Below are 23,734 nucleotides of genomic sequence, written 5' to 3'. Positions count from 1 at the left end.
ATTCGCTCAGCTACAAGGAGCTGTGTTTGGGCTTGCTGTCCATCCCCCCTGTCATGGGTATGTTATGGAGAGACTGGCCTGGTTTCCACTCAGGTGCTCACTGCCCTTTGTGCACCAGGCCTCCAGGGCCATCTCTGTACAAGTGTGACCAGTTACTTTTGTTGTGTGAACTAGGTCTCTGCTGGTCCAAACTGAATCCCCCTCACCCTCAGCCTGGCCAGGCCACAGGCACTGGTCATGTCACAGGCCAGACTCCCCGGGATGGGCACGCCTCTTCTGCTTTCACCCTGTGGTCTGGGCACCTCCTTTGGCCACTGTAGATCTCAGGTGCCTTGACTGAAATGGAAGTGGAGTCCAAGGTGGGGAATAATGGGTTATTAGGTAAGTTATTTGTGCTGTGTGAAGTACTTTTTGTTTTTGTTGCTTTTGCAACAATTTTATCAAGAGTAATAAACGCCACATTCCTACCATGCACCCTTGCCCGCTGCTCACTGTCCTAACACACATTGACCCACTCCCATCAGTCCATGGAGGTTTGCCCATGGTGTGCAGACCCCCTCAGGTGGGTGGATTTGCACTGTCCTGTTTATAGATCTAGAGGGAATCACACTGCAGTGCCCTTGGCTTGGTTCCTTCTCTCTGTGTTGGATGTTTGAAGTCCACAGGGCTAGAGGCACTCCTCCTTATTTATCCTCACTGTGGGTGGACATTGGGTAACACTTTGCCTGGCTTCAAGGCTGAGCTGGGCTGTTGAGGAGGGCGCACTGGGGCCTGAATCAGGAAGGTGTTCCAGACACACAGTGTGGGAGTGGGGTGAGTGACTGGCACCCATTTGTGGTCACACGTGTCACTCCCTAGGTGATGGCTTCAGCCCTGCGCTGAGGTCCTCAGATGCTGGGCGTCCCATGCCGAGTGGAAGAACCTTTGGTGATAGGCAACCCTGTCCTAGTGCTAGAGTCTTGGGTGTCCCAGTGTTACGTGTAAGGAGGAGGTAAGCCTCCCTGACTGGAATGTTTGGGCATTTAAGGGTAAAGTCCATGACCTGTGAGATCGCTGTTCCAGAAACATGGGGCCATTGTCAACAGCAATAGTGTAGTCCACTTCCACCATCACCCGAGACGTTTGTGTGCCACAGTCCAAATGTACCACATTTAATGGTGATCCGACTGCAGCTGTGAGTGTGGATGGGTGGCCCAGAATCATGGGAGCAAGGTGGGCTTGTGAATGAGGGGTGATCAGAGGCTGTTGGGGGTGTCATTGATGCATTTGTGGTAAGGATGACCACTGTGCATATTTAGACCACCATCCAGCAGGCTGGTGTCTAGCCATACATGGCTATGTAAACGTGCATTCATCCAAAATAAGTAGAGCTGAAAAATTCAGTTTCTGACTCTTATTTTAAGTACTCAGTAGCCACATGGGGCCAATGGATAGACAAAGGCCTGCAGTGAACTTCCCTCACCCAGCTGTGTTGGAGAGCTGACCACCACCAGCCTGTCCTCCAGTGCTTCTTGGGAGGGAATTACTTTGTGTTGCTTTGGAACCCACAGGTGGAGCTGGAGGTCACGCTGCCTGGAGAAGGCAAGGACCGCATCTTCAAGGTGTCCATCAAGTGGGTGTCCTGCGTGAGCTTACAGGCCTTACACGATGCACTTTCAGGCCGGCTGCCCAGCGTCCCTTTTGAGACGATCCAGGCCCTGGACGTGGTCATGAGGCATTTGCCGTCCATGAGGTGAGGCAACCGTGTGGAAGCAAAGGTCTAGGAGCATCTACTTCTGACCAGGTGTGGCCAGGAAGTGTGAGACCTCATTCCAGCAAGGGTGGAGCAGGGTGGTGACAGCCTGTTAAGTGTTCTGTGGGGAAAACATGAAGCAATGCTAAGATGGAAAGACCTTAATACAAAAATCGACTCACCAGCATCCTCAACTGAGCACAGGAGGACCACCTCCCTGCCTACCCTGTGTGGGCAGCACTTTGGTGTCCCCTGCCCTTGCCACGTTTGGCACCTCCCTGTCGTGCTTGGCTGAATGTCCACCCGGAGGTGCCTCCATAGTTTTTCATGACAGAGGGCAGCACCAGAGGTGTTCAGACTTGTTTCTTTCTAGGGAATCACCTTTATGCCCCAAGTTGCCACTCTTGACATTGCTGGGAGAAGGGGTGGGTGAACATTTGCACAGATCATCATTTGCACAATTGCTGGGCAGTAAGTTGTGCTGACTTCTGTCAGACCAGAGCCCTCCGGTGTCATGTATGTGTTCACAGCACACACAGACAAGCTCAGGGCACAAGTCAGATCTTAGGAATGAATGGTGGGACTGGACTAGGGGAGAGCAGAAGCCCCCAAACTAAAATCTGCATGCTGAGTGCTCCCAGGACTGACCAGCCTCTCTGAGGAGAGGTCTGAGAAGGTGCTGAAGCCAGGTGTTAGATTTAGAGGGGCCGTGGAGTTCAGCTTTAGATGTAAGTAGAGGTGGGCACATCCAGGACCAGCTGATAATCCTGGCAGGGCCTGGACATGTAATCTGTCAGTGTTTAGGAGGAAGACTGACAATCAAGAAGGGTAGTTGCCAAAGTGTGTCTGTCTTTTTAATTGAATGGCAGGATTAGCATAGTTTTTCTTTTCTGAATTCCCTTGGATTATTTACATTCATTTTTGGTCAGGGAGGAAATTTCTGTTTTCATTTTGGAAAAACCATAGAAACAAAAGGAGGATTAACATATCTCAGTAGAAAGTGCAAAGGGCCATCTACATGGTAACACTAACAAGCAGTGCGACTCACACATGATAACATTTTTCCTTTGAAGTTGTGAGTGGTCGCATGTCCTTAGTGGCTGGATACCAAGTGCTGGTGCAGCCTGCAGATGAAAGGGCAGTGGAGAACATGTCCACTGTGATGATGTAGGCTCCGGCTTGGGTCAGCCACCCTGCATAACTGTCCTGCAGAGGTGCATGGGTCTTACCACTCCAACCTTACACAAGCTGAAGCTCCAAGGGCAGTTAACTCTCTGCTGCCTCCTGTGCCGTATGCCTAGAGACACCCAGAGAAAGGAACTGTGTGGAACAGGAAATGAGTACTGGCTTGGGTCAAGTCGTACTTGTCTGCAGCCTTCCTTAGCAGCTGTGCAGCTATGCAGCAGCAGAAGGGTCATACATTCCCCCAGGTCAGCCATGAGTGCAGCTGGAGTGCACTGTAGTGAAAGGGATTTTACATAGAGGAACTGGAATGATCCCTGAGCATGTGTCTGGGCTGATGGGAGGGGCAGGCGTGGAGTCAGCCCTCCCGTCCTGGCTGTGTGTCTGATCAGGAGAGTCCTCTCTGGATTTCAGGTACACCCCCGTGGGCCGCTCCTTCTTCACTGCATCTGAGGGCTGCTCCAACCCTCTTGGTGGGGGCCGAGAAGTGTGGTTTGGCTTCCATCAGTCTGTCCGACCTTCTCTTTGGAAAATGATGCTGAATATTGATGGTGAGCAAAGCCATGGGGCCTCTTGTGCTGGGTTGGAGTGGGGAACATGGAGAGGGTCCAACAGCTTGGAGAGGGCCTTGTGGCCAGCTCTGAACATGGCCTCTGGCCCAGTCAGAGATGCAGCATTGCAGCATGGCACCCAGCCTGTGCCATCTGCATGGTGTCTGAGGTTGTGGCAGTGGTTCTCAGACAGGTGGTGTCAGATGCCCCTGGAAGTCAGGGGCTGAGGTGGTCTGAGTTGCTACCTCTGCCAGTCCCCTTGTGCTGCTGGGTGTGCCGGGCATGTGATCCAGGCTGCATCCCTCCCCTTCCCACACAGTTTCACAGTATCACGTGTTACTTCTGATTTCAGGGTGGGGCAGCCTTCAGGGGCTACTGATGTGGCCACACTGTTCACTGGGTCTTCTTCCACATTTGAGTGTTCCATTAGTCAGCCTTTTTGTTGACTAACAAAAAGATACCTGAGAGAAGCAGTTTAAAGGAGGAAAGATTTATTTTAACTTATGGTTTCAGTCCACAGTCAGCTTGCCTCATTACTGTTAGGTCTATAGTAAGGTAGAACAACATGGCAGGGAAGTGTTCTGGAGAAGAGCTGCTCCCCTTGTGGCAGCCAGGAAGCAGAGAGACATGAAGGAGCCAGGGACAAGATGTACCCTTCAAAGACGTGCCCCAGTGACTTACTTCCTCTAACCGTGCCCTGCCTCCTATTTCTTCTACCTCTTGGGAAAATTATGGACCCATTAATGAATTAATCATTGATTAGGTCAACTCCCCAGGATTCAGTCACTTCCTAAAAGGTCCACCTCTGAGCATTGCGTTGGGATCACACCTTCACTACAGGAGCCTTATGTGGTAGATCACTTCATATCTAAGCCATAATAGGCACCGCTGCCTCCTCTCTTTCTCCAAAGACCGTGTGTTGTGCTTTATGCTAGACCACTACTTCCCTCTCTGCCGGAGACAGAGACAAGAGTGGCCGGGCACACAGTTTATGCCTATAATCCTAGCTACTCGGAAGGAGGACATCTGAAGGATCACAGTCCAGGTCAGCAAGGCATAAATGTGAACCCGAGGGCCGTTCAAAGCATAACGGAGGCCAGAAGGCCCGGGGCATGGCTGCAGGGGTATCTGTCTGGTAAGCGCAGGGCCCCTAGTGTATGGAAAGAGGGAGAGGGGAAAAGAGAGAGAGAGATTTGGTAGTTATTACAAAAAGTTGTATTAGGGCCTCCAAACTGTCTTCTCAGATGCACATGTATTGGAGACAATCTAGATGTACTGGCAAATCTCAGAAGTGTCTGTGCCAGGAGACAGAAAATACTCAGAATCCAAGGCTTATGGCCATCTTATGATCTGTTGGGCTTTGTTCTTAAACACTAGTTTTATTCTTAAAGAGTGACTTAATCTTTAGACTCAGCTGACCCCTTATCATCCAGGCCACAGGGTTCCAAATTTCCCTTGGACTTTAGTACCATTCATTCTGGGTCTCAAAGACCAAGGGTGAATTCTGCAGAGTTGTCCTCCTCCCTGAGTCCCTGGGCCAAGTGGCCTGCAGAAGCACTCCAGATTTGGCCTGTGGTTCACTTCACAGGGCACCACCAAACTTTTGTCTTGGCCTCTTTCTCTTCCTACCTACAGTGTCAGCAACAGCGTTTTACAAGGCACAGCCAGTGATCGAGTTTGTTTGTGAAGTTTTGGATTTTAAAAGTATTGAAGAACAACAAAAACCTCTGACAGATTCCCAAAGGGTAAAGTTTACCAAAGAAATTAAAGGTACGAGCCATCAGCTAAGGGTGTAGGTGGCCTCTCAGTCCCCTCTCCCATGCACTGTGGGTTCTTGCTCCTCTGCCAGGGGGCATGTGAGTGGAGAGAAGAGGGAGTTGGCAGATGTGTTAGACTGTCGTGGTTGAGACCTGTTCTGCAGAGGGGGAGTGACAACTTCCTAAATAAGTGCAACCATTTGTGTGGGTGGAACAGGTGCACAGATCAGTGATGCCTGAGTCACAAATGTGAGGACTAGAAATGCCCTCTGAGCATGGTGGTACCATGACGCCTGTGACTTACTACACTCCCAAAAGCCAAGCACTTTTCTGCTTCTGGGCCTCTGTCTGCCCTTTCAGTCTGGGCTTAACTTCAGGAAGCACAGATCCAGGAGTTGTGGGTTTGTGTCAGGTCCATCGGCCTGTAGCACAGAACTGCCTGTCCTCTCCTTTTAGAAGGCCATTGAAGGCCAGCATCAGCCTGGTGTTACCACAGAGACAGGCAGGGTGCACAGATGACTGCACTCTGCTGAGTCCCAGGGCCTCCATGTATCTGCAGATACCCTGTCTTGTGGCCATAGCCAAATAACTCAAGTCCAAGATTCTCAGGGAAAAGGCATCTCTGTGGGCGATGTCCATCCAGCCATTGTCCTGAGGGCAGGGTCTAAGTGTTGCCATCCCTTGAGGGGTCCAGCAATGGCTCCAGACACCCCACTACATCTGTAACTGTGGCTCCCATGAAAACTGACAAACCTGGAGCTCAAACTGCAGATGAGCGTAGATTGAGTGGGGTGCTGAAACCTGCTGTCTGTGTTACCAGGTCTAAAGGTGGAGATAACGCACTGTGGGCAGATGAAAAGGAAGTACCGAGTCTGCAATGTAACCCGGCGGCCTGCCAGTCACCAAACGTAAGGTGCTATCTTTTCCCTTTCAAACTCCTGAGGACTCAGTCCCCCTCCCCTCTCTATCACTTGCCCAAATTTCTAAGCACTTGAAGCCATGACTCTGGACAGGATCAATTCATTCTAGAGGGGGGTGGGGTGTGTGGGTGGGTGTGGGTGTGGGTGTGTGTGGGTGTGGGTGCTGGACAGATCTAGGCCTCTGAGGATGCCTCTGCTGCCTGCGTAGTCCACCTGTCTTCTTTTGTGTTGTCTCATGACTCCAAGAACAGTTTGTCACAGACTGTGTCATCCATTTGCCTGGCTGCAAGAATGCAGTGTTTGTCTTAGTGGGAGTGTGATAAGTTTGGACATAACTTTGGACCCTGTGCCCGATTCTGAGTCTGCTGGACCAGTGAAGACTTACCTGTTTATTTCGTGGTCATTCATGGAAAATGCCCAGCCCATTGCTGGGCACTGGAGAGACCAAGGTGCCCATGCGCTCATCAGACAGCAGGGAGAGATTAGCCAGGTCTGTTCCCTGTCACCTCCAGAGTCAACACATTGCCCGACAATCTGCATGGGACAAAGGAGTCGGCGCAGGAAAGGCATGGCCATGTGGCCTGTCCCCCACTGGGGGCCATCTTTTCTGAGCATATGAAACACAGAGCTCTCCGCTGTTCTACTCTCAGGCATCTGCTCCTGCCTCAGTCCCCACACAAAGACCACAGATCCATGACCTGCAGCTCCCATCCTGGAGCTGTCTTTGAAGGTCTAGGTCCCCTCTGGGATGATCTGTAACCCAGCATCATCGTGGTCTGCTGGACACGCACAGGCCTTTCTGGATTTGTTTCATTTGTCCTGAATTCATGATAGTCTCTGTAGGTGTTGAGGGTAGTTTACAATTGTTGCTTACCTTGTGCAGATAGAGACCAAATGAGAGTAGAGGGGCTCTGCAGTAGTCCAGATCACCCACGGAACAGGATTTACTTTTTATTTCCATCACCCTAGCAAAGGAGATAAAATACACAGCCCTGGGGATGCTGTGCACTGGCTCAGCTGGCCATTCCAGGGAGCCCTGCGTGTTCTCCCCTGACCTTGTCTTTGCTCCCCAGGTTCCCGCTGCAGCAGGAGAGTGGGCAGACGGTAGAGTGCACAGTGGCTCAGTACTTCAAGGACAGGCACAAGCTGGTTCTGCGTTACCCCCACCTCCCATGTTTACAAGTTGGACAGGAGCAGAAACACACCTACCTTCCCTTGGAGGCAAGTGGCCATCTGCTACCGTCACCTCCCTGAGGCATTGGGTTCCTAGGTGGGAGGAGAATGGAGTGGGAGTGTACCTGAGAAACAGCAGGTCCCAAACTTCATTGTCTTCCACTGTGGGATTTCTGGCTCGCTGGTGGATATTGCTGAGCCCTGTGACAGGATGGGATTAGCAGCTGTAGTGGATTGGTGTGGGAGTGGAATGTGACCTGGCAGGTACCTGTGCTGACTCTTCACCTACTTCTTGTCTAGCATCAAGGCTAACTGATGCTTGGGAAAAGATGGAACAAATGCGTCTTAACTCTTCTCCTTGAGTGTTACCTTTTGATTGCTCAGTTGAGACTTGGCTTTTCCAGTATCCTGGTCCAGGACTTTCTTTTCTTGGGAAGCCCATTTCATCCACTGAGGAGCAGAGAGAGAGCCCTAGGAACTCTCAAGTGGAACCCACCTCTTCACACCTGGTGGACTAGTGCTAAGGATGCAGGATGTGTGTGTTTGCGTCCTGCTAACTTTGCCTAGAGGGCTTTCTGTGATGAGTGCTGTCATGTGCCAGGGCGCAAGCCCTAGTGCTCGGCCTCTGAAATGTCTGCATCTTCTTTGTAGGTCTGTAACATAGTGGCAGGACAGAGATGTATAAAGAAATTAACGGACAATCAGACCTCAACCATGATCAGAGCAACTGCCAGGTCAGCGCCAGATCGGCAGGAAGAGATTAGCAAATTGGTGAGCGCTGAGTTTTGAGATCAGTCCGGGGTGGAGAACCACAACAAGGAGGACGTACTCCCCTCCGCCCCAGCTCCCCCACGACTTTGGACAGACATGGGTGCTAGGAGTAACAGAGGCCCTGTCTGACTCCTGCCTTTTTCTTTCTTCCCTTTTCAAGATGCGAAGTGCAAGTTTTAATACAGACCCCTACGTTCGTGAATTTGGAATCATGGTCAAAGACGAGATGACAGATGTGACTGGGCGGGTTCTGCAGCCGCCCTCCATCCTGTATGGGGGCAGGGTAGGTGAATTTGTATGAGACACTGTGAAGCAGCAGTGTTCATTCCCCTTCAGCTTCCGAGCCTCATCTGTGATGTTGACCCTGGTCAGGGTATGGATTCCTTCTGCTCTGGCCTGCACCTATAGCCTTCTTTCTGAAAAGTTTCAGAATTAGCCCTAATGTTTTCAGAAGGTCCCTGGGTCCCATCAGAATTTAGAAGGCACCATTCTTCCTTTGATGACACACTCTACCAGGGCTGAACTGTTTCCCAGAAGCTTATACCTTTTGCCTTGCAGGTCCTTGGTGGACCAGGTATTTCCCTTTCCCAGTGGGACCAGCTTTGTCTGATCCGACTACAAGTAATAGAAAAGCGATAGACTGAGGGCTCCATCCTCAGCCTGTCTGCTCTCTGCTCACTGGCCTTCCTTTTCTCCCCTGGCAGCCTCGTTGATGGTAGATCTGTGTCACGGGGCAACATTTCACGGAAAAGCAGGCTTTCCTGTGGCACCACAGAGGGCTCTCTTCTCTGGAGGCTGGATGGATCTCTGAGCCCTCCCTGCTCTCCTTGCCTTAGCCTCCATCCACCCAACTCCTTTAACCTACCTCCATGTACCCATCTACTAATGCATTCATTCTCCATCCGCCTTTCTGCGAATGTGCACAGGTTCCCTACAGTGCTAGTTAGGTGGGGGGTGGGAGACAGCATGCAGGTATGTTGGGGCCCATTGTTGATTGGGGTGCCTACAAAGGGTGACACGATCCAAGGTCAGAGTACTGCATTTTCTACTTTTTTCTCACTCCAAGTTTCTTGCTATTTGCAGAACAAAGCGATTGCCACCCCTGTCCAGGGTGTCTGGGACATGAGGAACAAGCAGTTCCACACCGGCATCGAGATCAAGGTGTGGGCTATTGCCTGCTTCGCGCCCCAGCGCCAGTGCACGGAAGTCCATCTTAAGTAAGCCCATGTACAAACCAGAGCACCTGGCCTTGGCTCTGCTGGGCAGGCAGGGGTTGGTGACCAATTGGGAGACCAACTTTGGCAGGGTGGGGGGGGTGTGTGTCAACTGGGGTTCTGGTATTGGTGGACATCATTCTTTGTTCCCTAACACAGAGGATTTGCCTGGGGTGGGCTGGCCTATGCCTTTGACTCTGGGGTCCCAAGATGAAGCCTTAGGGTCTGAGCCTCGAGGTTAGAAGTGCAGGCGGACCAGGACATGGAATACATGCACCTTTGGTTCCAGAAGCCCAGGAGGCCAAGGCAGAGGATTGCTTAAAGCCAAGAGTCTGAGGCTGCCTAGTGAGACTCTGAAATGATTAAGTGCAGGGACTGGAGACGTGACTCAAGTGGTAGAGCACCTGAGCCCTGCCAGAATCAATAAATAAAAAGAAATAAGTCTCAAATAAAAAAAAAAATAGAAGTACAAGCAAAAGAGGAATTTGGGTTCAGTGCACTAAAATTATTTGAGGTGGGGGGGAAGTGCTTCGGGGTTTCTATAAATTGAGGAGAAATGAAGGCAGAATGAGGAAGGGATGGTATGGTGGGAGGGCTGGGAGTGTCCCTTCCTGCCTTGCCTCACAAGGCAGTAACTAAAATGAGGGAAGGAAGCCTTGGCTGAGGGCCATGCCACCTGTCCAGTGGTTTGTGTGAGATGGCTGGCCATCTAGGAAGCCCAGGGGCCTCAGAAGAGCTCTCCCCTTCTGAATCAGTCCAGTAGCAGGCCTGACCTTTGTCAGGAGCCACCGTCCTGTGACTCATGCTTACGTGTCAGTGTTAAAAGGAGAAGTAAATCTTCTGCTGCCTCCTCTCTGGGGGTGTGGGGGAAACACCCAAAGCCTTTGGGGTGTACTTTGGGTGTAACTGATAACTCCACCATCCCAACAAGGGGGCTGTTCTGTGTGGCTGCCCCACCAGCAGCAAGACGCTGTGGTCCATTGGAGGCCACCTTTTGCCTGAGCTGCTGACAGGAGCAGGAAGCCCAGAGGGAGGGTTTGGGAGACAGAGTTGGAAGCTGGGCATCTCTTTTGCCCATCTTCCATCCTTGGCCCCCTCTTTCTGCCTTCACCTGGAGCCGAATGTCACTGAGGCACATTCATCTGTAAAAGAAACTGCAGGTGCACACACCTGTGTCTCCACCTGTACTGACAGCTGGTGGATAACAGTCTCCACACCCTAATGGCTGACAGGAGTCTTAAGTAAAACATAGAAGCCATGGACCTGTCTCCTTGCCCAACTGAGTCTCAAGGCCAGCCAGCTTGGCTGCCAACATTGCTACAGCTGTGGGTTCTTCTGTTTCCTCCTGTGACTATTGATGAACCCAAGTAACCCACTTAAAATAACTGGGAAAACCCAAAAGGACAGTGAACTGGTGTTTGCCTCCCATTGTGATGGACCTGACTTAGAGCTGCTCTGGCCTGCAGTTTAGCAGCCGCTGCTGCACGCTGCCCTGAAAGACTGCACTTCGTCACTGCACACTAGGTGTTTTGGCCCTGGTGACCGCGTGCTTGCCGTTTTATCTTGGCACAGCTGCCACAGACACTTCCAGTGGCCTCTGAGGATGTTTAGCTTGTTCATCCCTCTCATTGTTCATTTGGTTTCTAGCTTTGTCTGGGACTTGAAACGTAATTCTAGCCCAGTGTGGGGGTGCATGCCTGTAACCCCAGTACTCAGGTAGGCTGAGGGAGGAGGATGGAGAGCTTGAGACCAGCCTAGGCTATCCAGTGAGATCCTATCTCAAAAAACAACAGAAACATAATCCCGATCTGCATAAGTGTGCCTTTGGCCTTGGTACACTTGTGCCCTTTATTCGGGGCCACTGGTTAGTTGGACACCTTGTCATTTACTGTGCATTTTAGTCAAGTGGACCTTCTCCTTCAGGTCCTTCACGGAGCAGCTCAGAAAAATCTCGAGAGATGCTGGCATGCCCATCCAGGGCCAGCCATGCTTCTGCAAATATGCCCAGGGGGCGGACAGTGTGGAGCCCATGTTTCGGCACCTGAAGAATACATACGCCGGCCTCCAGCTGGTGGTGGTCATCCTGCCTGGCAAGACCCCTGTTTATGGTAGGCATCTGGTCCCTCTCTGCAGGGCCGTGGGAGTTGTGGGCATCTCTGTGGATGTGGCTGCCTAAGCCTCTTTGAGTTTTGCTGCCCTGAGTAGTGTTTGTTTGTAGCCCAAAGAAGGGGCGGCTCTGATCACCCCAAGCCACTACTCAGGGCCAGCCTCATTGTCTTGTCTGAAGCCACAGTCCTGGGACTCCAGCCCCAGGTGGCACAGAAGCTGGCCTGAGGGGAGATGGAGTCTCCCTAATTCGTCAGTGCTCAGTTCAACATTTGTCATCTCTGTGCATCTCAGATTCTGGGTGTTCCTCAACGGGTAGTTACACATTCAGCCAGCTACAAGGGTGATGGCGCCCCCGCCCATGGAGGGTACAGAGAATATCACACACAGCCCTCCTTTTAGGAAGGCCCCAGATAGTGGGGAGATATTGTGGACAGGTGACTTTGGAATGGAGATGTGAGAGTAATTTGTACCATAGTGGGGAACCAGAGGCTCTCAGGAGAGGGGTGTCAGCGTGAGAGCCTGTAGTCCAGAGGCTGCCATGGGGCAAAGGTAAGCAGCTGGGACTTGGTGGTAGTCACCAGCAGGATTCCCTATCTTGTCAAATATATTTTGGACATGCAGAAGCTACACTGCTCTCCTCTAAGTTCCAGCTCCAAAAAAGAAGGAACCAGAAAGCCATTGGTGTCAATGTGCTATTAATACTTCCCTGGGAGTTATGTTTTCTATGGAAGTGCCCTGGAGCAGTGACCAGCTGCTTTGTGAAGAATCCAGGGATATAAAGTGGAGGCTGGGCCCAAAGGGCTCTTTGATGTCAGGTCTGCATATGCCAAGCAAGGCGTTTGAGGAGGATGCCAGTGTTTTTATTTTTAACTGGCCTGCTGTTTACTATAATATGAAGTGTCATTCCTGATGATGAATGCCAAGCTCTCTATTCTAACCAGACTCTGCCCATCCTGCCTGTGGCCCTGCGTACGTCATATAAATTGCTTTGGTTCACAAATTGGAGGAGTGAGAGATGCCCACCCAGCTTCCCTTACTGATGACATGAAATAAGCACAGGTGCCTGGCACTGCCAAAATAGGAGTTGGCCAGGAGCTTGGCCCCTCCAGTATGCCGGGGACCCAAATGCCCAGTGCAGCTGCTTTGGTTCAGCACTGCACCAGTGCAGCTCCAGTGGGGACTGGAAATGGCTGCCTGCCCAGGGGCCAGCTAGGCTTTCAGAAGCCATGATGTGTGCACCTTCACATTCCACAGCTGAAGTCAAGCGTGTAGGAGACACGGTGCTGGGGATGGCCACGCAATGTGTACAGATGAAGAATGTGCAGAGAACCACGCCGCAGACCCTGTCCAACCTCTGTTTGAAAATCAACGTCAAACTGGGAGGCGTCAATAATATTCTGCTGCCACAGGGCAGGTGAGGCCAGCCCTTCTGCCCCAGTGGGGAGTGTGGCCCACTGGGTGGTTTTCTGTGATATGTGCAGGGCACAGCAGGTAGATTTCCTTCACCCCAGCTGAGTGCCATCTCAGACACAATAGATTAGAGAAGTCAGACATCCTGCTGCCCACAGACTCTCAGGGACCAGGGACATCTGCAGGAAGTAGAGGTTGTGGGACAGTACAGGCCCATCACAGGTCTTCCTGGGCTACGGCCGGTGGGACACATTTGCAGTGGTGAGGAGCTGGTCTTCCCCGGTTCATCTCCTGGACTCTGGAGAGTAGCTGCCATGGAGACCCCAGTATTTCCTGTGCTTCCCATGCCAGACTCGTAGCAGGCACTGCTTAATGCTGTTGTCTGAATGCGTGGGACTCAGACACTGTACTGTAGGTGGAGCCCAGGCCAGGGCCAGAAAGCATAGCTGAGCGCTGCCTGTCAGCAAGCCCCTGGGCCTGGCATCCCCTCTAAATGTTTCAAGACAAGGCTGAGGCTAGCATTTGTGGGCCTCTGATACAGGCAGAAGGGGCTGGTGCAATGACAGGTGTTGTCATGGAGATTTTACTGTTAGCCCCTGTAGTGTCTTCCAGTGGTGAAAACTAAGAGTTAGGCTGTTCAGTGAATCAAACTGTCTGGGTGTAAAAGGGTCATCATGAAGACTGTAGGTGATCGTTGCTTCGCTTGTTGAGTTGGAAAACACTCATGGAGAAGCAACACATGGGCAGACTTCTAAAAACTGGTCATTTTGCTAGAAGGAAATACATGAGGCTGAATACTATAAGAAGAAAACGGGGAAGGTCACACAGTGGGAGGACCCTGAATTCACTTTGTAACAGCCCACACTTAGAGTTGTTTACCCATTCCTGCCAGACAGGCATTAGTCCCTTCCAAGGGTGGTGCCTCAGGGACCTGACCATCTTCCCTAGGCCCACCTCACACTAGGAACCAGGCGTCCAACACACAAGCCTCCGATGGGCACCCCAAAGCCCCCAACATTCTCAGCTCTGAGCCAGTGTCAGTATTCTACAGGCTTGTTAACCAGTGTGTGACCGGTAGGTCAGGAGTGGGCCTGAGAACTCCCACTCCTGTCAAGTTGCCCCACAGTTCATTTGCTGCTGCTGGACAAGCCACACCTAGCCACAAAGCTGCTCCGGTCACTGGGCAGAGCTGTTGAGCTGAGGAGGTGGTTGTGTGGTGGTTCTGGAGCCTAATCCTGGCTCTGTTGTGCAGGTAGCTCTACTCTCACAAGTCCATAACCGTAAACAAGGTCACATCCACAGAAGATTGGGAACTTGGGGTGCTGTTCTGTCAAGCAGCAGATTCTGCTGTGCATGGGGAGTTGTGCCATAAGCACTAAGCACAGAGACCAAGTTTTAGGTTCCTAGTGAAGGGGTCCACACAAGAGCGGTCCATAAGGAAATCACACCTGATGCACAAGTGATTGGTGTTGCCCTGGTGGAGGGATGAGCTCAGGAGAGTGAGGAGTTGGGGTTTCACTTATGCTAGGGGGTCTTCCCTAGCAGGTGGCATGTGAGCTGACCACAGGGGCCAGGGTTGCAGGTGTGTGCAAGAATACTCCAGCAGAGGGTTTGAGCAAGAACCCCACAGTGGGAGCCAGCCAGGAGTGTTTGGAATTACCCAATGAAGGACTGAGTTGCAGAGTACCACACTGAGAGTGGTGGAGATGAGGGTCTGGGGCCTACTTGACCTGTGTTCTGGATGACCAGCTGTGGCTCTGTGTGGAGAGGGGCCTGCTGACTTGGGCCAGACTCCAGGGCTTACTGGTCTTCAGGATTTAGGCTGTGAGCTGAAAGAATGAAAGGGAAGAAGCAAGGCTGGCTCCAAGGCCCTCAGTCTGTGCTCCAGAGAGACCCAGCTAGCATTAGAGATGTGTGGCCAAATGCAGGATGAGCAGCTTGGCACAGGACAGCTGGAATCCGGCCTCCACAGGATGCGTGCACAGAGAGGATGAGGACATGTGAGAAATAAGATTCTGGTGTTAGAGATGGAGTTTGAGACTCTTTCATGTACAGCAGGTATTAAAAGCCACAAGGCTTGATGAGGTCCGTTGGGATGAGTGGAGAGAGTCAGCCCTGGGAAGAAGTTCCAGTGTAAAGTTCGTGAGAACACTGGCAGTGGAGACAAGGAGAGACCGGGGAGGAAGGCAGCGGGAGTCCTCTTTGTCACACAATGCTGGACAAGTCCTGGCATCTGTCTGTTGGGTTGGGTGACGTGGAGGCTACTGGAGACCTTGGAAAGAGGAGTCTTGTTGCATGGCAGTGTGAAGTCTGGCTTGGGCAGCCTGGGAGACAGCATGGGGTTCAAAGCTGAGGGCGGGTGTGGTTTAACTTGTCACAGGGGAGTCACACCTAACTTTGTAAATGAGGGTGCTGCCAGCGGCCCTGGTGGCAGCAGAGTGGGGTGGACAGGGAATGCTGAGGAGCACTGGGATCAAGGTCGTGATTAGTAGGACTGAGATGCTGTCCTGTACCCATATGGAGCTCATAGCTATGGGATATGTGATATTCTCAGAGTCTTTTCCCTCCTTGTAAGCAGTTAGTCGGTGACAAGGATATGCAGGAAGCAGCCAGCTGCCTGAAGTGCCTGTGCCCTGGCAGGGAGTGGCCAGCAGGGCTAGGGCTAGACACCTGCAAGGCAACCCAGAGAAGCCAGGGTGCATAGCCCTCACGGCTGGACCCACACCACACTGGAGATGGAAGGGGAACTTGTCCCCTGTCATGGGTACTGTCGTGTGGGTGTGCCTTACCTGAGCAGGAAGTGGCCACAGTGTGTTCTGTAGTGTGCTTGTTGGCACTTCTGTAGCTTCTCTGCATGGCAGCCTGCCTGGGAAGCTTGCAGAGAACTCACGGTGCCTCCGATCACCTGTCCCCTGCAGACTCTGGCCATAGGCCCTGTGGCATGTATAGGTGCCAGTGTCTAGCCTCGTGGTTCCACCAAAATCTCAGTCTTGCCCTCTCTCTTGCAGCCTGCTTTGCATAGCACACCTCAAGCCAGCAGTCTGCTGTACGTACTGGGCAGAACTCCACGGCTAGCCTGCTGTCCCAGCCATAGAACATGGGCAGGGTTGGGACAAGCACCTGCTAAGTAGTGCTGTGGAGGCTGAGGAAGATTGAGTCTGTGAGGTCCTGAGCCAGCCCTGACTTAGGGTCACCTCATCCCAGGCTCCATGTCCTGAGGAACTGACCCCCACACACTGGGAGGCAGAGATACTCTTCTGGCTTCCTCTCTCTGTCTGTGAGTGCCAGTGCCCTTTAGCTCTCTCTGGATAGTCCCATCCTACCCTTTAGAAGAAGAATCAGGGCTTTTTGGCACCAACGACCACCTAGGCAGTTGGTAAGAATTATAAGATGGCAGGTAGGGATGGACCCTAGCCTGGAACCCCTTTCTAATGGCCACAATGTCCAGTATTCAGCTGTAGGGCAGGGAGATGGCAGCCACAGGCAGAGGTGTGACATGGGTCTCTGCTCTTGTTATTTCCGGGAAGAGAGCCAGCATTGTGCTTCCTGGTGCCCCTGTGTTACGGGCCCAGCCATTTAAAAGAACTTGACAGGTCACCAGGAGGTGAGAATGAAGCCAGCTGGCACCTAATGTCCTTAGCTGAAATGTGTGGCGTTGACAGAAGATAGTCTGGGATGTCAGGACTCGGGGGCACTACTCGCATTTGGTGGGTGGGGCCTGAGGATGCTGCTCAGCCTCCTTTCCGGCTCAGGTCAGCCCATCCCCAATAGAGTGGTGGGAGAGTGAGGAGCCCTGTGGTAATAGCAAGTTGCAGGTTGAAGACTGAGTAGCAAGCCATAGAATTTGGGGGGAGGGGTTTCCAGGCCTGTATGAAGGTAGAGGAGGGCAATGATGAATTTCCATGCTTGACCCTAACTTCACAGCATCAGTACCCAGCCACTCTAGTGTGGAATGTACACCGCTCTCCCCTCCCTCCCTGGTTGCTCTGAAGCTTACTTCAGACTTTGTATTGCTTCACCTGTAAGACTTTTCTGTGCAAATCTTTAAAGATAAAGATTCTGTTATAAAATATAGCTTTGCACCCTTACCAGCCAGAGAGGAGCTCTGGTAACTATGTCATCAGAGCCTCTGCCTCTGCCTCTAATGCCTGCTTCCCCCACAGGCCTCCAGTGTTCCAGCAGCCTGTCATCTTTCTTGGCGCTGATGTCACCCACCCGCCTGCTGGGGATGGGAAGAAGCCTTCAATAGCTGCTGTGAGTGTCAGCACTTTCTTCTGGGCCAGTGACATGCCACTTCAGGGGGCCCTCAGTGGACTTTCTTCCTGAAAGGCATGGGAGTTGGCTCAGATGGTGAGATCAGGGCCTCAGAGCAAGCACGAGATTGGAGAGGGTGCTGAGGTTGGCGTGTGGAGGCTCTGAGAAGCCATTGTCGTGTGAGGGAGCATTGTTCTCACAAGGGTGTCCTGTCACAGCCACCTTTCAAAGGGCTGAACCAACCACGAATAGTGAGGCTTTAAACGTTAGAATGCAAAGGGCATTCGGTGTTGTCTTTTGCTAGACCCTAAATATTTCTGTAGCTGAGATGGCTGAGCAGTCCCCGGAAGCCTGAAACCTTCAGAGCGTCATCCCCTTAAGTGCCCCAGGCTCCCTCGGAGAAGTGTCTCAGGGAAGTGCTGAGCTGCTGGGAGGGGATTAGGAGCCTTGGCTTTGGTGACCCCAGTACCCTGCTCTGAGCAGGGAGGCGCTAGCCTCAGCCCTGAGCCTGTCATGGCCCCAGATTTTTTTTGCTGTTGGTCTCACTTATCTGAGACAATGCCTGCCGACCTGCTGAGAGTATCGTAAAGTGGTCTGTGTCGTGATGCCCTGGCTCGGAGTAGGTGCTTAGCAAATGACCTTGACAAGACCTTCAGTTGCAAGGCCAGCTCCCTGGTAGAAGGAAGCTGCTGTACTCGCTGTGCACGTGTATACGGCACACACAGAGAGTGGGCCTGTTAGGCAGGGGCCACGCTCCCTTAGCCAAGTCAGCGTCCTGTAAGTAAGGCCATTCCTGCTGCTTGGCCCAGTAGTGATAGGTGCCTGCACCTCCTGTGTGAGGAGTGTTTTCTCATTCTGCTGAGTGTTCGTGGCTCTTTTCTTTGATCTACAGGGAGCACATCAGCAGGTTACTTGGCGTCCCTGTGCTCTGGCTTGCTGAGGAGGAAGTGGGCTCAGGAGGAGGCCTGGGGGGCTTCGGGGGCTCAGGGGACTTTGGCCCAACAATCTTGCCATCACCTGGTTCTGTTAGCGCCTGTTGTCTCTGGGTTTTGGAGGCTTACTTAGCCATGTTTCTGAAATTCTCAGGAGCAGAAATGTGTTTTTCCCAGATGCTCACAGTTCTCAGTTGGTCGCAACATTTCAGGGTCTATTTATTTTCAGTTCGTTTGAGTGAAACATTGTAGCCCCAAGCAAACAGGACCAGGAATCTGGGAGAACCTGAGAAGCAGCAGGTGGCCAAGAACCAGGGTCTGCCTTCCAGTAGCACCAACGACTTCAGCAGCACTTTCATTGTGGAAGCAGCTGGTTGTTTGACCTCACAGGACTCCCTCAGGCCCATGAGCAAAGAATCCTGGTGATCACGGGCTTGCTTTCTTCATATTCTCTCTGGTTGACACCTATAGGAGACCCTCACACAGCTGACTTACCTTGGGAGGCTCTGTCCTTCCTAAGGACCAGTATCTGAGGTATACTGTGTGTTGACATGCAGGTGACTCTTTGAAAAAGTTCACCTTAGAAAACTAGGGACACTCCTTAGTCACTGTCTTTGGATGGATGAGTTCACCACATCCAACCACAAGCAGCATAAGGTGCTAATTGTCCATTTTTCTTGTGTACCTGAGGTGAGCTTTTGTTCTGTGGAATATACTTGGACACCCAAAGAAAGCAGAGACACCTTTCCAAGGGGACACTTCTCCCCACCCTCTGGCCACTCTCCCAGTACACACTGGAAGAGGAAGTCTGGAGAACCCTTGCCCAGTGCTCACTGAATTTCCCTCCAGGTGGTGGGTAGCATGGATGCACACCCCAATCGCTACTGCGCCACTGTGCGTGTGCAGCAGCACCGGCAGGAGATCATCCAGGACCTGGCGGCCATGGTACGTGAGCTCCTCATCCAGTTCTACAAGTCCACTCGCTTCAAGCCCACCCGCATCATCTTCTACCGTGACGGGGTCTCTGAAGGCCAGTTCCAGCAGGTGGGCCGCCCTCCCAGCACTGTCTTTCCTAGGTGGCTGTGATTCCTGTTTCCTCCCCACTTGCTCATGTGAGGACAGACCACCATTGATCTGATCACAGGGTGGAAGGCTGGTCAGGTGGATGCTGTGCGACTTGGGGTTGTTCAGACTCTGGCCTAAATGGGTTCATGGTGTGCAGGCAGGACGGACCAAGAGAAGGAGGTGCATTCTGGAGGCTGTGCCAGGTAGTTTTGTGCACTTTCTAATTTTAGCCACTTAGCCACAAAATCTGGGTATCCTTGGCTCCATTATGTAGGTGAAAATAAGGGGTCAGAAAGGCAGAGTCACACACTGAGCAGCTTGCAGATCTGGGCAGCTCACCCCATGTTTGTTCAGTAGTACACATTCTAGGCATTCGTTTTCAGCAAAAGGCCTGGGGGAAAAAGGCCCCTGAAGCAGGTCCCTCCTCCCCACTCCCTGCCTAGGTTCTCCATCACGAGCTGCTGGCCATCCGCGAGGCCTGCATCAAGCTGGAGAAGGATTACCAGCCAGGGATCACATTCATCGTGGTGCAGAAGAGGCACCACACACGGCTCTTCTGCACTGACAAGAACGAGCGGGTGAGTATCGCGATGTGGCACAGCAGTGTGCTGGGGAGGGAGGCTCTCCCTTCAGCCCTTACTCAGAGCCGTGCTCACAGAGGACCTGCCAGCCACAGGGTTGCTGTCCCAGGTTTGTGGGGGAAGGGCCCTGGCTTTGATGAGAAGTCTTAACTTACAAATTTTGTAGATCAGGGACTGATCTAGGCATGAGATGTCATTTATCCACAAATGACCAAAAGAGGCAACTCTGAGAAAGAATTAGTCAGAAACCAAAGCTGTAGGCAGTACAGCCACAAAGAATGGTAGAATGGAGTTGGGCTGGGGCCCCTCATGAGAGACAGTCTGGAAGCACTGGAAGGTGGTTTTCGGGTGTTCGTTCCACAGGCGTAACCACTAAGAATTCTCTACAGCCAAAGAAAATAGAAGTCCTCTGGTTACAAGTGTCTCATGTGCCCCTGACAGCACACATTTTCCTGCAGCCTCACCTCAAGGCAGCTGCCTGAGTTAGACACGGCCCTTTGGGTTAAGACCTCAGGCTGACAACCTCAGATTTGGAACTGGTCACCATGGGGACAGACACTGGTAGGCCAGGATCCCTTCAGTGCCGAAGGATGGTCACTCTGTGTAAGTGAAGACAAAGAGAGCCAAGGGCTGTCGTCATGAAAGAACAGTTCACCAGCAAAATTCAGCAGCTGTGGTCTTGAACGTACCCAGCACCATGCCCAAAATTGTATACAGGAAAAAGTAAAGAGAAAGCTGAGAATTTTGAGGGGAAGGTGACCAAGCCACCTTGGAAGAAGGACATTTTAACACACTCTCAGAAATTAAAGCAGGCAAAATGTGAGTGAGCATGGAGAATTGGAAGAGTGGTCTGAGGACATGGATGTAATAAATCCTGCCCACAGATGGCTGCATCCACATGCAAGGGGGTGACAGCTGTCCTGGCAGGATAGGGAGTCTCAAGAGATTTCCAGACCTCTTGGGAATTTTTGGTCCTTATACAATTAAATTTATTTATTTTAATTTTTATTTATTCACTTTTTGGCAGTATTGGGGTTTGAACTCATGGCCTCTACCAGCCCTTTTTTGTGTTTGGGTATTTTTGAGGTAAGATCTCTTTTTTGCCTGGGCTAGCCTCAAACTTCAATCCACCTGATCTCTGGATTACAGGCGTGAGCCACTGGTGCCAGGCTTACAGTTAAATTTGAAATCAACAGTAGGAGAAGCGAAGTTTAAGACCTTTCACTGCTAAGTAGCACATACATTAAGTATGTCATGAAAATAGAAACCAAAGAATTTGACACCAGATCTTATGCAATGCAGCTAAAAAGCATAGTCTACAGACTTAGGTGCCTTCAAGACAAGAATGAGAACAATAATGAGCCTATAGACGGAAAGGGTAGAAGAAGAGCCTAGGTCCTCAAGAGTTGAAGGAAAGCCCTGGAGCCCATGGCTTGGCTCCTGCCCCCTGCTCGGCCCCCAGGTCTGTGTCGCCAGAAGGCAAAAGGGCTGAGGAGGCAGCTGACTCCTGCGAGGACTACATCCCCTTCCCCTTCCCAGAATGGAAAGTAATGAAAGCAGAAAATGAAGAAGCAATGGAGGAGATTAAAGCCAAACCTGCTTCCTTGAAAATACAGTAGGCCACTCATTGGCAGATGTATGACACAGTTGAGACCAAGCATGGCCAAATAGTCGAAAGAAATTTTAAGAACAATTTTAAATTTTTGTGTGTGCACTCCACAGCTCAGTCTGTGAGAAGACATTCTGTCTGTCAGATCGGTGTCGTCATCAGTTGCATTTAAAATCTTGCGTGATAGGGTTTTCCTGCCCTTCATTGTGTGAAAATCTGATTCCCAAAAAGCAAGGTAAAAGTGAATGTGCTTAATTTCAATGATGAAGTGAAAACTCCACCTTGGTTGGGAATTGGCGTGTCTTTAACAAAAGTCAGAGGTGTTACGTGAAAATGAATCATGCACCCTCAGTTCTGAACTCTGTGCATCCTGAGCACACGTGGTTTTCCCTCAACGGGTCTTCTTGGAACTGTATCCCCACGATACCAAGGGTCTGCTCTAGACCTAGAAGATGCCGCAGAAGCAAGAAGACACTCGCCTCATTGCCAGGAGCAGAACAGGAGCCATAGCTGCTGGAAGAATAAATGTCATCAAATCAGATGGAATGGCATTAACAACTTAGGCCAATAAATTTGGAGACTTAACAGAAACAGGTGCAGGTATTTGTGGAAGTGTATAAATCTTCAAAACCAGCTCAAGAAAATAGATCAAACAATCATTCTTATAAACCTCCCACCCCAAAAGGTTTCAAACCCAGAGAGCGTCAGGGAAAAGCTTCAAACCTTCAGCAGTAGATATCCTATAGTGTTACAGATGTGTGGGGAGTTACTTATTTTATGAGTTTAATTGAGAGATTTTCACAGGTAGTTTTCACCAAACCTTCAAGGACAGACTGTTGGAGAATAGGAAAGGGGGGATTATTCACTGGCCTCACGAGGCTATTCAGTGCTGTGTGTCAGCGGGTGTTCGTGCAGTGTTGAGTTAAGGGTGCACACTGGGCCTGCGGGAAGAGCACTGCCTTTAATTCATGCATCTTCCTGAGGTGCAAAACACAGCCCAGTGCAAGTCAGACAGTTTCTTCAGTGCGTCTTAGATTTTGTTGTGGTTCTTCCCCTCTGAGCCAATGCATTTACCAGTTTAGAAACCTTGCATGGGTCAGTGCTGGGCAGGCAGCACACAGCGCTGTCTTGCTTGATTGTTGTCTGTTCTTCTCACCCACCCTATATATGATGAGACTGCTGTGTCCCTGCAGGTTGGGAAGAGTGGGAACATTCCAGCAGGCACAACTGTGGACACGAAGATCACCCACCCGACCGAGTTCGACTTCTACCTGTGTAGTCACGCAGGCATTCAGGTATGGACAGGGCTTCCCTTTGGACTGTTCAAGGTCTGCTGCGCCTCCATACAGCAGCAAGCCCTCACGCTGCCGGTGCTGGGATGTGGTGTGAGCAATGCTGACAGAGCTCCATCCTCATGCTGTGGTCAGGAGAGAGGCAGGGTCCCACGCTGGGAAGGAAGTGCTGGAGCACCACAGTGTGGGCCTGCCTAAGGAGGTCTCACTGAGGGCCAAAGCCAGGGTGCTTGCAAGCGGCAAGGTCTTGTGGTGGAGCTTAGTGAGTTACAAGCTGGGGCATCAGTGGTGCCCAGGCTGCCAGAAAGCTGCTGTGGTGGGGCATGGAGGGTCACCCTGGCTGACCCCCACACACGCTCCCCTCCACCTGTGTGCTCCCCTCCATACACGTTCACTGGCCAAGCCCAGGCTCCAGTTGAGTGCTGGGCATCAGGAGAAGGTCGCCGTGTTGGTTGAGGAGACACACATCCATCCTCAGAGTTGATTTGGTGGCTGTTGCAGGTCGCCTTGGGGCAGGAGGAACCTTGGCTGTGTGCCTTCTCTGCTCTAGAGCACAACTGTATAGGGCTCTTGGTTCAAGTCAGGACTTAAACACCCTCCCAAAAGGATTTGAACCTAAAATCTCAGAATTTGCTGTGCACTTTCTACTTTTAATGTTCATTTAGAATATAAAAAACATTCCTCATATGGCTTGGGCCATAACCCATCTGTAGCCCATTTGCTGAGAATGGTCTTACATTTCTGAAGAGTTTTTTAAAGGGAAAAAGAAAAGAACACGCAATCGAGAGCATGAAGGTTCTGGTGCCATTTTTTGATGGGAATCATCTCTGTCAGAGTCTTCTTCTGTCAGGGCTGGTGGAGGCCACATGGGATCTCAAGCTTTGTCTTCTCTGTGTGTCTCCCTTTGTGGTTTCTCTCCTGGTGAGGGAGCCTCACCTTCCAGGGCCTCTTTTGGCCTATTCTGTCTGGGAACTTCCCAGTGGGGAAACATCTATGGCAACACAGATCTCCAGGATCTCGGTCCTGGAGGGCTTGGGAGGTGATGCTGCGGTGCTGTTGTGTCCTGGGGCAGATCCACCTAGATCCACCCAGACCCACCCAGACCCACCCAGATCCACCCAGACCCAAACTTCGCCCTTGGCCATGGCAGCCATAGCCTAAATGGCAGGACAGTGAAAGATC

The 23,734-nt window shown here is 51.5% G+C and overlaps 1 protein-coding gene across 2 annotated transcripts in view; it reads left to right on the top strand.

Annotated features, from left to right (window-relative positions):
• Positions 1-23,734, top strand: part of Ago2 (argonaute RISC catalytic component 2) — a 90,635-nt gene that overhangs the window by 54,114 nt on the left and 12,787 nt on the right. For both annotated transcript variants that reach the window (XM_020157031.2, XM_074069282.1), the window contains exons 4-17: positions 1,551-1,732; positions 3,329-3,465; positions 5,101-5,235; positions 6,043-6,130; positions 7,216-7,363; positions 7,967-8,086; positions 8,247-8,369; positions 9,170-9,303; positions 11,224-11,408; positions 12,664-12,823; positions 16,983-17,073; positions 18,855-19,049; positions 19,514-19,648; positions 22,454-22,555. In XM_020157031.2, the coding sequence (XP_020012620.1) occupies positions 1,551-1,732; positions 3,329-3,465; positions 5,101-5,235; positions 6,043-6,130; positions 7,216-7,363; positions 7,967-8,086; positions 8,247-8,369; positions 9,170-9,303; positions 11,224-11,408; positions 12,664-12,823; positions 16,983-17,073; positions 18,855-19,049; positions 19,514-19,648; positions 22,454-22,555 (1,935 nt within the window). The remainder of the gene's footprint in view (positions 1-1,550; positions 1,733-3,328; positions 3,466-5,100; positions 5,236-6,042; positions 6,131-7,215; positions 7,364-7,966; positions 8,087-8,246; positions 8,370-9,169; positions 9,304-11,223; positions 11,409-12,663; positions 12,824-16,982; positions 17,074-18,854; positions 19,050-19,513; positions 19,649-22,453; positions 22,556-23,734) is intronic.

The sequence above is a fragment of the Castor canadensis genome, chromosome 3 (assembly GCF_047511655.1).
Source record: "Castor canadensis chromosome 3, mCasCan1.hap1v2, whole genome shotgun sequence".
In the NCBI taxonomy this organism is placed as follows: domain Eukaryota; kingdom Metazoa; phylum Chordata; class Mammalia; order Rodentia; family Castoridae; genus Castor; species Castor canadensis.
This window is presented reverse-complemented; position numbering and strand designations above follow the sequence as displayed.